At 42.6% G+C, this 12,701-nt stretch overlaps 2 protein-coding genes across 5 annotated transcripts in view; both read left to right on the top strand.

Moving 5' to 3' along the window:
• The first annotated feature begins 2,925 nt into the window (after window positions 1-2,925).
• On the top strand, window positions 2,926-11,199 carry si:dkey-103j14.5 (isoaspartyl peptidase/L-asparaginase). Its single transcript, XM_034551249.1, has 7 exons — window positions 2,926-2,986; window positions 5,101-5,297; window positions 8,897-9,039; window positions 9,286-9,449; window positions 9,753-9,871; window positions 10,165-10,275; window positions 10,624-11,199. Exons 2-7 carry the CDS (start codon window positions 5,111-5,113, stop codon window positions 10,830-10,832), a joined length of 933 nt encoding a protein of 310 aa, XP_034407140.1. The 5' UTR covers window positions 2,926-2,986; window positions 5,101-5,110; the 3' UTR covers window positions 10,833-11,199.
• Window positions 11,200-12,180: 981 nt separating this feature from the next.
• phf3 (PHD finger protein 3) overlaps window positions 12,181-12,701 on the top strand; it is a 12,184-nt gene continuing 11,663 nt past the window's right edge. For 3 of the 4 annotated variants that reach the window (XM_034551236.1, XM_034551235.1, XM_034551234.1), the window contains exon 1: window positions 12,181-12,330. The gene's annotated coding sequence lies outside the window, so the exon portion shown is untranslated. The remainder of the gene's footprint in view (window positions 12,331-12,701) is intronic. The other variant, XM_034551237.1, reaches the window with a different exon arrangement.

The raw sequence follows: 12,701 nt of genomic DNA, 5'->3' as shown, positions 1-12,701 counted from the left end.
GGACACATTGTTGTGGTGGATGCCTTGTGGGCTACAGCATGAATGCATGAATGTTGTCACAAGACCGTTTGGAAAAACAGAAATTCCTTACACTGACCCTTCCTTTTAAGATAGTGATTGTTTACTACCCCGCGGAGGCTGGTCGCGTGTAGCTGGAACTCACTGACAGCCAAAGAAATTGCAGCATAATTAACACTGTCCAAGGTGCTGAAAAGCCACTACAGCAACTTTGGCTCAAATATCCTCCTGGACACAGGTTTGAGTCTCAGGTTTGAGTCTCAGTTAGGGCAAAGCCACACATCAAGGACGAAGAGCTATTTATAAATCAAGTGTATCCCACTTTGTTGTTTACTGATTGTCACTATATTGTAGTGGCAGACCGATTATATAAGTGCTTGACTTATTTATGGCCTTATTTAACCTATTATACTACAGTTTTCCTACTTATGAACATTTTAATTGGAATTACTTCAATTAAATATGTAATTACTGTTCACTATAATGGGTCACATATTAATGAGACATGTAGACATTATTCCATTAAATATATTTATTAACCACAACAGGGACAGTAAATATTCAACACATAGTGCAAGGTCACGCAAACACAACACAAATATCTAAAACCAATATAATAATTAATATAATAAAAATGAGAAAAGATATATACATTTACATACACATACATACGTTTAGCATATTGTGAGATATGATGTTTTGTTGTTGGGTGGAGCATGTTGTGTGGGTCTGTACAGGAGTTGTGAAAGAGAGCAGCATAGTCCTGGTCCACAAGTTTGAGCATGTCCTCCATCCCACGGTGTTTATTGAGCAGGTTGTCATTAGCCGCCTTAATGCTGGCCGTCCACTGCTTGTGATCCAACCCAAAAACTCTCCCTCCTGTCTTCACAGGTCCAGTGCGAGCGGCAGTTGGCCAATAGGTGGTTTCTATGAAAACAAAAGACAGAGTGCAATAAGTTATTCTCACCTACAGAAAGGAAAAGCCTTATTTCACACACCTGTATGGGTGAAAACACGCATTCCACTTTCAGATACTGACTCATGGCTAACTAGTATGTTTATTCAACCGTCTAATCATGTACACATTACATATTGTCACATCTCGTACGAAAAGAAAACTGCAACATATCCATTCCCCTCCTGATAAAAATAAATATGATTGAAATTCAGTTTCTACTAACTAATGCTGAAGTCTCATCCACTACTTTGTCTTTCTGTTTGATGGTTACCTGGATCTGTCTGAGGCCCGGAAGTCATACTGGGATTCGCGTCTGGTTTGACAGCAGAATATGCAGGAGGGCATGAAGGAAACAGAAACACCTTGAGTAACGGTTCCATTGAGGACGACTGGGCAGTGGGCCCACTGCTTTGAGGATGTGCATTCAGGGCCGGGGCAGAGTCTTGGTCCTGTGCTGGTCCCAGTCCAGAGGAACTTGGCGCCAACCAGACTCAACGTACTGCAGGCCAAACTTCTCTCCAGTGTCTCTACTAGAGAAATTAAAAGCTGGACACTGGACGTGTCCCAACACCTGTTCGGAGACTGCGTTGAGCTGGGCCATTAATGCAGGATCAGAGACAGCTGGGAGGTGAACACCTGGCTGCTTCAATTCCACCGAGCCACCCCAGACTTAGTATTATGTCTGTCTACTTTGTAATATGTCAAGTTCTCAATAAAGATCTTGAAATAAAAAATGTAAAAAAGGCAGCATTTCCCCTTGTGCCCCACCTGTAATGCCTTGGCATTACAGGTGGGGCACAGTTTTGAGAACCACTGCATTACGGTGCCGCGGACGTTCTGATTCGTCCCTTTGCACTTTAGACTGAGCTGAACCCTCCTGTGAACCCAAACCCTGTAAAGGAAACTCTTGAAGTTTTGAACTGCTTGTGACTTTTTGCTGGAATTTAAACTTGTTGGCGAATAGAACTACTAGATCACTACTATCGAGAGCATCAGAGACCCTGAAAAAGGCCTTCCGACGACTCCAGACCGAGAAAGAGACCCTGCTGAAGGGACTGGGCTGTGAGTTGGACCATAACTGTGCAGGTAAGACCATTTTTACATTTAATTTAGCATTTTTATTATCAATGTATCCCATTAAATCCTTAAAAGTGTTCTCAGTTTTGAAAATCAGTGAAACTTTGAGTTTTAAGGTTAAGAATGTTGTCAGGCAATTTGGGGAAAAAAGATATTTTGTGAAAAGTGACACTCAGTCCCTGCACTTCCTGTCCCTGTGATTGTCTGCCCGCCCTGTCGCTGATTGATTCCTCCTGTGTATTTAACCCCTGTTTGTCTCATTCCCCAGTGTTGGTCCGTCCTGGTTAGATAACTATGATTGCAGTGAAGAATAAAGTTTGGGTCCTTTCTCTCGGTGGCTACACATGACCGTGTAGGTTTGAATTTGTCATAAATGATGTATTTTCACATGCAAAATAATAACATTGGTGCACATGTGTTAATTAACATACAGTTGAAAACGCTATCTCATATATTTTAATGGTGATTTGCGTTAACATGTGATACTTCCGGCCACAAAAAAAACGATAAAGTCCCACATGGATAAACAAAAGTGAAGAAACACGACGAACTGTACAGCTGTCAAGTGAACAAGGAAATGTCAGTTAATTGTAATTAATTTTAATGACTTACTGTTTCACGTAACCACACAACAGAGTTCCAGAAAATGTGTGCCATCGTGCTCATTTCCGGCTCCGACTGACGGAGAGACGGCGGAGAAACTCGGCTCCAAATATACATTACATCGGCGATGTTGCAGCGCCATTGAACATGTAGTGAAAGGTCCTTTAGGGGCATTAAAGAATCCCCGGGTGCCGCGCGCCTTTTACTTTGAAAGGCTTTACCGGAAATGTCACCTAGAATTATATTCGACTTGCCAAGGTGCCATTAGTGTGCCAGCGTCAAGTCGGGACGAAAGCTGGAAGGTTTCTCCCCCGGGGAAGAAGCGAGAAGGTAAGAACAGTCCACGTGCTTCATTAATTATCCCCGTTGATGAGTCAACCAGCTGCACAGACAGGACGTAGGACTACTGTCTCTTGAGAAGAAGCACACCTGCGGGGAGTCACGGGTCCTGTACGTTCGCCGAGAGTCGGATCAAGTCTTTACAACGTGTGTGGGACAGCTGAGGGGTTGCATCCGGTGAATGAAGGCACCCTCCACTGTTACACTGGCTTAATGCAAATATGCAAGATATATGCATACACATAGTATTACGTTATTTAAAAATAAGAATTATGTGTGTTACATTTAGTAGTTTGTGAGTTCATTTGTGTCGATTACAAGAGTCCCAAACCGACCCCCGCCCTCCCAGAAATTTGATTTAGCTTCCAGCCGACGTCATCAGTCGTACTACAGTACATTACATGTCATTTAGCTGACGCTTTTATCCAAAGCGACTTACAATAAGTGCATTCAACCATGAGTCCAAACTCAGAACAACAAGAATCAAGCAAGTACAATTTCTTCAATAACGTTAAACTACAAAGTACTATCCATAAGTGCCATTTAAGTGCTACTAAAGTGCTAAACAACAAAGTGCTATTGGTAAGGGACATTTAAGTGCTCCTACGGCATTTAAGTGCTACCTATTCAAGGTATAGTCGAAAAAGATGTGTTTTTAGTTTGCGACGGAAGATGTAGAGACTTTCTGCTGTCCTGATGTCAATGGGGAGCTCGTTCCACCAATGAGGAGCCAGCACAGCAAACAGTCGTGATTTTGTTGAGTGTTTAGCTCGAAGTGAAGGAGCTACAAGCAGATTGGCAGAAGCCGAGCGAAGTGAACGGGCTGGGGTGTACGGTTTGACCATGTCCTGGATGTAGACTGGACCCGATCTGTTCGCAGCACGGTATGCAAGTACTAGTGATACACATTCTTAATACATGGTTAATACATATTTTCAAGGAGCATCCTCAATCATATCAAAGCCAATACATTGAAAATATAATTAATTTAAAACAAGGTGACAAAGTGCCTTGCAAAACAATATATGATTTAACAATAATAGTTGGCCCCAGGTTGTCTTCTTGGTGTAGTTTCATGGCATGATGGCTTTTCTACAATGTTTATGACATTAAAAATAAAACATATGTAATGTAATATTACACTAAAATATGTTTAAGACTAAACTTAACTTGTGCTTCATGGTGGGGTAAAGTGAGACCCCACACCCACTATTTTAGAAAAAAACACATCTCTTAGCAATTCAGGCTAATCTTCAGCTAGCATCAATCACATGGTTTTATGTTGGAAGTTCATCAACATGTATGATATAAGTGTTACCTGAATCAATTTGCTTTGACACAACAGTTGATTTAGTTCACAGCAAGAACATTTACTTTTACATGCAAAAAACACATTTTTGTGAAAAAACATACTTACCACAGCACCAGCACCAACTTCTCCTTCATGGCAAGGGTGGAATGGGAGGGGCTTGAAAACATAATGGTCACATGACCACAAATGTGTTCTGTTTTCTAGATACAGGGGGTGTCTCACATTACCTGGTGTCCCACATTACCCCGCTCTCCCCTACAACACAGCCATCTTTTATGTATACAGATAACTCTTGTTTGTTATGATTAAATAATGATTATTATATATCTCTGGCTTCGGAGCTTCTTCTTCCAAGCACAAGGTAGCTCGAGATTCTTAGGACTCTTGCAATAGCATAATCACAGTTCAAAGTAGAGAACATGACTCAACCAAAGACTGGGTCTTCAATTGTGACTTAAAACACCCTGAGCGCTGAGCCGGAGGAGGCCGTTACCCAGCCTGGGACCCAGGACATCGAGTGCACAGCCCCCACGTGTTAGATGTATGCAGCATATTACGCTTGTGCAGAGCAGCTACATTTTAGAGCTCACCGTGGCTGAGCACACAAGTAGTGTTGTGTATAAACGATACAAACTTGATGGGACTAAAGTTAGCACTTAGAAGCTCAGAAACATTTGCCTCATGACTTGTTGTCCAGCAATTAGAGTGATAACCTCAAAAAGCGCAGCCACGGTTGTTTGGATATCAGTAAACCAATATCTCCTCCGGTATTTATTTTGTCTTTTTCTTGCAGGAATTTAAAGATGTCAGCAGTCATGGTCGTGCACGGTGGGGCGTGGGCAATACCACACGACCTGGCCGAGGCCTCTGTTGATGGAGTAAAGGTTGCAGCGTGTGAAGGGTTTTCAGTGCTGCAACGAGGAGGAAGTGCACTGGATGCTGTTGAGGCAGCTGTGAGGGCTCTGGAAGATAACACGGTGTTTGATGCAGGTATGCTGTACAGAATGATTCTTTTCGACCTTTTACTAATTACATTTGAAGAACAGTGCAGTTGCCTGTTTATTGGATTTATTGCAGGACTGTTGTAGTAGGCTGCATTATTTATTTTTTTGTTTGTTTGTCATTATTTCTTCCTGGTTGAAATGCATTTTAAGTGTCTACTCTAGATTGACTGCAGACAAGCCATTTAAGCCCCTTTTCATTTAGCTTGGAACACCTCAGACATTTCTTAAGTAGCCCAGTGACTCATCATATAAGATAAGATAAGATAAGATAATCCTTTATTAGTCCCTCAGTGGTGAAATTACAGGATTACAGCAGCATTGCTCACAGTAATAAGTAAAAAACAAGTAGTATAATAACAGAATTAAGATAAAAGAGTAAAAAACGAGAAGAATATTATATATACAGACGGAGTAGAAATAGAATAAAGTGTATACAAAAATTTAAAAAAATTTAAAAAGTACTTAAACGTATTAGTATTGCACAACTGGGCAACTGGGCTAAAGTGCTGTTCAGTGCGAAGTCCAAAGTGTTCAAGTGTTTGTGGCCTACTGGGAGCTCAGCTTGTTGTGTAGCCTGACAGCAGCGGGGAGAAAGGACCTGCGGTATCTCTCCCCCAGACACCGGGGATGAATCAGCCGGTGGCTGAAGGAGCTGTGCAGCGCTGCCAGAGTACCCTGCATGGGGTGGGAGGTGTTGTCCATCAGGGACGATAGCTTGGCCATCATCCTCCTGTCTTCCACCACCTCCACAGTATCCAGAGGACACCCCAGCACGCTGCTGGCCTTCCCCACCAGTTTGTCCAGTCTCCTCCTGTCAGCTGCTGTGATGCCGCTGCACCAGAAGACCACTCCATAAAAGATGGCTGATGCCACCACCGAGTCGAAAAAGGTCTTCAGGAGTGCTCCCTGCACCCCAAAGGACCTCAATCTCCTCAGCAGAAAGAGTCTGCTCTGTCCCTTCTTGTAGAGTGCATGAGCGTGGTCAGACCAGTCCAGTTTATTGTTCAAGTGAACACCCAGGTACTTATAAGACTTCACAATCTCAATGTCCAGTCCCTGGATGCTCACTGGTGTTGGAGGAGAGCGTTTACCACGGCGGAAGTCCACCACCAGCTCCTTGGTCTTGCTGGAGTTGATCTGGAGGCGGTTCCGCTGGCACCATCCTAAGAAGTCCTGGTTCAGTTCCCTGTACTCCCTGTCATCATCGGCCGAGATGAGGCCGACGATCGCAGAGTCGTCAGAGAACTTTTGCAGGTGGCAGTTGGCAGAGTTGTGTTTGAAGTCCGATGTGTAGATGGAGAAGAGGAATGGAGCCAGAACGGTTCCCTGTGGAGCCCCTGTGCTGCAGTACACCCGATCTGACTCACACTCCCGTATCCGCACATACTGTGGACGATTGGTGAGGTAGTCCAGGATCCATGCAATGAGGTGGTGTTCCACCCCGGTCTGCTTCAGCTTGTCCCTCAGGAGCAAAGGCTGAATGGTGTTGAAGGCACTGGAGAAGTCGTAGAACATGACTCTCACAGTGCTTCCAGCCTTTTCCAGGTGAGAGAGGCATCTCTGCAGCAGGAAGATGACGGCGTCATCCACCCCGATGCCAGATTGGTAGGCGAACTGAAGTGGGTCCAGGGATGAGCTCACCAGGGGGCGGAGATGGACAAGGACCAGCCTCTCCAGGGTCTTCATCAGGTGGGATGTCAACGCCACCGGCCTATAGCTGTTGAGGTCCTTGGGCCGCGGGGTCTTTGGTACCGGTACCATGCAGGATGTCTTCCATAGCTGTGGTACTTTCCCCAGCCTCAAGCTCAAGTTAAAGATGTGCTCCGCTATCCCGCACAGTTGGTCTGCGCAGGATTTGAGGAGCCTTGAGCTGATGCCATCTGGACCCGTGGCCTTCCTCACCTTGATCCTCCTCAGTTCCTTCCTCACCTGGTGACGGGACACGCTGGGGGGTGTGGTGCTGTGAGGTGTTGGAGTGGGGGTGGGTTGCCGGTCGTAGAGTGCTGAGTATGAGTATGAGTATGAGTATGAGAGATGTGAAGGGGGGCCGAGTGCTGTAGAAAGGGGGGAGGGGGGGGCAATAATCCGCAGGGGGTGCAAAAGATGGGGGCTGCAGCGGCCGCAGCAGGGAGGTCTGGGTGGGGGGAGGGGAGGATGGCTGGTCAAATCTGTTAAAAAAAGAGTTCAGATCATTCACCCACTTATGGTCCCCCTCAGGCTGTTTGTTGAGCCCCTTGAACCCAGAAATCGTCTTGAGGCCCTTCCAGACCCCGATGGTGTTGTTCTGCTGCAGCTGGTCCTCCATCCTGGTCCTGTAGACATCTTATCATCATATATTGCTTGATTCAGCAAAGCCTTTACGATTAAAGCAAACCCTGATTGCTGTTTCTGGGACAATCCGAGCCAAAGCTACAGATAAGCAAACATACATTTCTCATATAGCTCCATATTTTATATTTCGACTTATTGTACTTGTGTTTTTGCAGGCCTGTATTTCTCAATTCATCAAAAATATTCGCTTTTTGTCAGAGTTTTCATTTTTAAATGACGTGATCAGGTGCACCGTCTCCCATTCTGCTTTAGCACTTTTATTTATGGGTTATGTCACAAAATCTATCAATTTGACCACTTTTTTTAAATAAAAAAAGAATATTTCATGAGTTGAATACCAAAGGGAATATGAGAAACATTGCTGTACTTTGCAATACCTCCAGTAACGGTATCTGGATTTTGGGTGATACCCACTCGCATAATTTGGATGTAACTGAATGTCTCCATCTGCTGGTGGTGTTGCCAACATTCATCCAGACTCAGAATCCGAGGGATTATGGTCAGTGCAGACGAGGTTGCCGACTGATTGTGGAGCTCATCCTCATAATCTGTCTTTAATCCCAAATGGAGTCTGCACAAAATCTAATCTACATTTTGGATTATGTCCAGGCGTCTGGCCCTCCCGGTGACCCCAGCAACCTTGAAAAACATTAACTTGCCCCAATTGAGAGTATACTTCTGTACAAAATAACAATCTTCTACTTTACCATGACTATTAACAATAGCTACAACTATTAGCACAGCGATGCATATCTTGGTTGTGTATATCGTTTTCTGTTTGTGGAAACACAAAACAAACATCTGCCATCAAGCTTTACACAGACGTGTGTAACTTCATTTCGTATGCAATTAAGCGATATTAAAACTACATTTCAGAAGATTTTGAATTATGCAGAAACAACAATGGACATGTTTAGATGCATGTTAATGCACCAACTAAATCTGTTCAAGTACATACAAACCGAATATCAATGATGGATCTGTCATGAGCAACGCTGCTCTATTGTACTGCTTTGTCAGCACCTTGTGGACCTGTCAGGTGTAGCAGGCAACACAGCAGGATGGTCATCATATCTCCAGCCTGTCTTTCTCACACCCTCTCTGTCTGCTGTTAGATTGTATTTATTAGTTTCTCAACATTGATAAAGGCCCTCCAGTTTTTCTTGGTCACTCACGATCAGCTGTGCAGGTTCTGAGAACGTAAGCATCGTTTTTTTGTTGTGAGCTTATTGCTTATTGTGATTGTGATTGTAGGACACGGAGCAGTGCTAAATGCAGATGGAGAAGTAGAGCTGGATGCCATCATCATGGATGGAAGGACACTTGCCAGCGGTGCGGTGTCTTCAGTGAATAACATTGCCAATCCTGTGTCACTGGCACGGGCCGTGATGGAAAAGGTATTCTCTTAAATACTTTGATTTTGTCTCTCTTTAAAATAAACCGTAAGATACCACTGATGATTACAACAACACTGATTTGATTAGTGATTTGGACAATTTAAACAAATGTTTCCAATGGCCAACTGCTTTTTTTTTTGCAAAAGCATTGAAGTGGTATTATTGCCCATCAATGATATATATATATGGAAATCCTTTTTCTGTTTGATCTTTTTCTGACATGTCTGCTGTCATTAAAACCTTCAGACAGCCCACGTCCTGCTGACGAGCAGAGGTGCAAACCTGTTTGCAGAGAGCATTGGCATGGCCACAGTTCCCGGTGACACACTGGTGACTGAGAATGAGAGGAAGGCGTGGAGGAAAAACAAGAATTTTGCTACGGAAGTAATGGAGGATTTTAACTGTCAGTGGTAAGTATTTGCCGTGTTTGACTTCATTTGGACTCTTTTTAGTCTGGACATATATTTCCTCATGAATCTCGAGACGTTAATACCAGAGCAGAAGATGTTTTTTGAAAGGATGTTTTTTTCCTTCTTAAATTGGCTTCATTAATTCTGAAACATCATCTGTGTTGTGGTACAGCAAATAATAATGTTTTCAGTAAATAAACACCAGGTGAATGGGTCTGTTTTGCTGTTAGGGAGTGAGAGGAAATGTGTGCTACGTTAAAAGGGTAATGTGTCTTCCTCAATCACCTTTTCTTGTCATTCTAGGGCCCATGACACTGTTGGGGCAGTTGCTGTGGACTCTGCTGGCAATGTTGCATGTGCAACATCAACTGGGGGGATACGAAATAAAATGGTTGGCAGAGTAGGAGATTCTTCCATCATTGGTATGACTTAATTTACGTGCACTGTCTGAAGTAGCACTTTTTACACAAGTTGGCTTCAGTTAAAACTAGATTATATGAAATTAGAAGTCATCATTATCATCATTATGTAGTCAGATTTTATCACAAATGTTATTTACAAGCTGCACTTTCAGAGCAAATGTATTTATTTGCTCTCAACTTTGTTTTATTATTAATTGTATTATGCATTTTTCTCTTTTACTATTTGGGAAAGCCAATGTGTGAAATTGAGAAGTAAAACAAGTTTTTTTCTCATGTTCTCCCTTGTAAATAAGGTGCTGGAGGATACGCAGACAACCTTATTGGAGCAGTGTCTTGTACCGGTCATGGAGAGTCTATTCTTAAAGTCACATTGGCCCGACTCATTCTTTCACATATTGAACAAGGTGAAGTTTCACACTTTAAAACTATTGAGACAAGTCACATATATCAGACTATCTGGTCTTAATATGATTTGATGTCACCACTTATAATCATCAAAACATCAAGCCGTGAAGTGAATAAGAATCAACTAGTGTGACTTTTAAAAAAAGAAATGTACAACACAAATGTTATCTATTTCTGACATTTCTTTTTTTTAGGATTTTATTTGATACTATGACGACTTTAACAATGGCTGCAATTATTAAATGAGGGAGAGACAACTTTCTAGACCTTATTATCTGAATACATATGAAAAGAAATTAGACATTGTAGGACTGAGATGTGATATTTACAATTTGTTGTCTACACAGGTAAATCCCTCGCAGATGCTTCTCAGCTGTCTCTGCAGTACATGGGGGACCGTGTCCGTGGTGCAGGAGGTGCTATTGCAGTTTCTCCGTCGGGACAGTGGGCAGCCACCTTTACCACAGAGCGGATGGCTTGGTCAGCAGTGGATCATGATGGTCTGTGGTATGGATTAGACCCAAATGAAAGACTAAAAGAGCAGTTATCCCAATAACCATTTTAGCCGTTTTAATCCTCATTTATTCCATAATAGAGGAAATGGTATTTCTTCTATGTTTTTTACTAATTCATTATGGTTTGGATCACTCCTATTGGAAATCCTATGGTTGTTGGTAGCCAAAATAAATGAGTAGCGTTTTCTTCTTTCTAATCTGTGATGTCACTGTACAGCACATGTAGTGAAAACTAAACTGTAGAATATTGTGGATATTAGAGTAGAGACGTCTCAAGATCTGTGATTTGAGCAGCTAGTCCATACATTGGACTAGTTTTTCTTTCCCCGCAAATTCTGGATGGCATATAGAACATACACTAATGTAGGATGTCTGATTTATTTGATTAAATTCTCTTTTACATTGTGTTACTTTATTTCTTCTCATTTGTGTTTGTCAACCTGCAACTGTCCAATTCCACTTGATTTGATTAAGGCCCAAACATTTGACACAACATGTTAATCAGCTCAGATTTGTAAAAGCAAAAAGAAATATCCTGCTCCTATTTTATGAATTATTTGTTGGCATTCTGACTTTTTTTTGACCACATGTAGATTCATCAAAGGTTGGTCGGTTTGTAGTGTTTTTCAAGCACCTCTGGTATAAATGTACTATTCAGAGGTTGTCAACATAACAACAGCCTCATTCATGCACTCCCTCTTCGTTCGGCCAGCAGCATTGTTGGCCATGCTTAATCCTTTGAAACAATGGCCGCTCAAACAGAGACACTCACTGTATACAAACCTGATTAGGAATTCAAATGAGATGGTATGACCATCTGCTCCCACTGTGATTTAAGTCAAGGGGCAGCTGTTTCATATGGTGTTGTTTCACATTTAAATACTGGATTAGAACGTAATACAATTTAGGGACTATAGTTATTGGGTAGATATGTCAAGGTGAAATATAATATTTAAATCTCTATATGAATCTAAAAAAAGAGTATGTAAAAAATTACTTGATTGGGAATTACACTATTTATAGTGTTATTATGAACTATTGACTTGCCTTTTTGCTTTCAATAGCAAAAGTGGCCAGTTTGAAAATATCCCTTGGAGTCATTTGACACAAAGGGCTAGAATCTGCTTTTCAAATGTAAAAGAAAAAATAAATCCATTAGCTTTCCAGGCAAGAGGTTGTCAAATATTTCACTTTCTATCTATGGAAATAAATCAATAAATCCATTATTGTCTCTAAGTGAGACTGCTGAATGCGGTCGAAAAGTTGACTCAAACAACAAAGTCTCTTCGACACTGACACCCTCCGCACTGTGTGTGTACAAAGCACACGGAATAAACCCGCGGCGTGGATCCGCGTTGTGCCTGCACCATCAGCTGCTACGCTACCTGTAAACAGAAGCCACGTGACATCCAGCGCTGCCTGTCAGGGGGCTTTGCAGCAGCAGGACGAATGACGGCCGAGTTAGAGGAAGTTACTGGGAGCAGCTGTGCTAGTATGTAATCTTAAACGCGCTGGGTCCAATATTGCAGCAGTGGAGAGGTAAGGAAATTATACATGAAGACGATTATGTCCAAAAATCCAAATTGCACGCGATGGAGCAGATGCACGTGGGCGTGATCATCTAACGACCATTAGCAGCACTCGGGCTACAAACAAACTTGGTGACTTGAGGCCTACGCTAAAGCGACCGAGCTAGCCTGTCTGACAGATGTAGCATCGAGCTGGCTAACTACACATCTCCATGTTTCTGCCACGCATTTGAGCTTTTCTGCCGCATATATATATTTTCTATTGTGGCAAATATCCACAGGAACAGTGCTCGCGTTTAAACCATCGGTGGTAACTTCCTCCATAAGTTCCCGTTAGCTCGCTAACGTAACGTAGCGTTACATGCTAGCGTCGTTAGCTCT

This window comes from Cyclopterus lumpus, chromosome 15, assembly GCF_009769545.1.
Source record: "Cyclopterus lumpus isolate fCycLum1 chromosome 15, fCycLum1.pri, whole genome shotgun sequence".
In the NCBI taxonomy this organism is placed as follows: Eukaryota; Metazoa; Chordata; class Actinopteri; order Perciformes; family Cyclopteridae; genus Cyclopterus; species Cyclopterus lumpus.
The sequence above is the reverse complement of the archived record's forward strand: the minus strand, read 5'-3'. Positions and strand labels throughout refer to the sequence as shown.

Bases quoted from the DNA above. Each gene is read 5' to 3' on its own strand.
- si:dkey-103j14.5 (XM_034551249.1), top strand. From the start codon at position 5,111: ATGTCAGCAGTCATGGTCGTGCACGGTGGGGCGTGGGCAATACCACAC. The intron at 9,040-9,285 runs GTATTCTCTTAA...TAAAACCTTCAG, and splicing joins CACGGGCCGTGATGGAAAAG to ACAGCCCACGTCCTGCTGAC. The intron at 9,450-9,752 runs GTAAGTATTTGC...TTGTCATTCTAG, and splicing joins GAGGATTTTAACTGTCAGTG to GGCCCATGACACTGTTGGGG.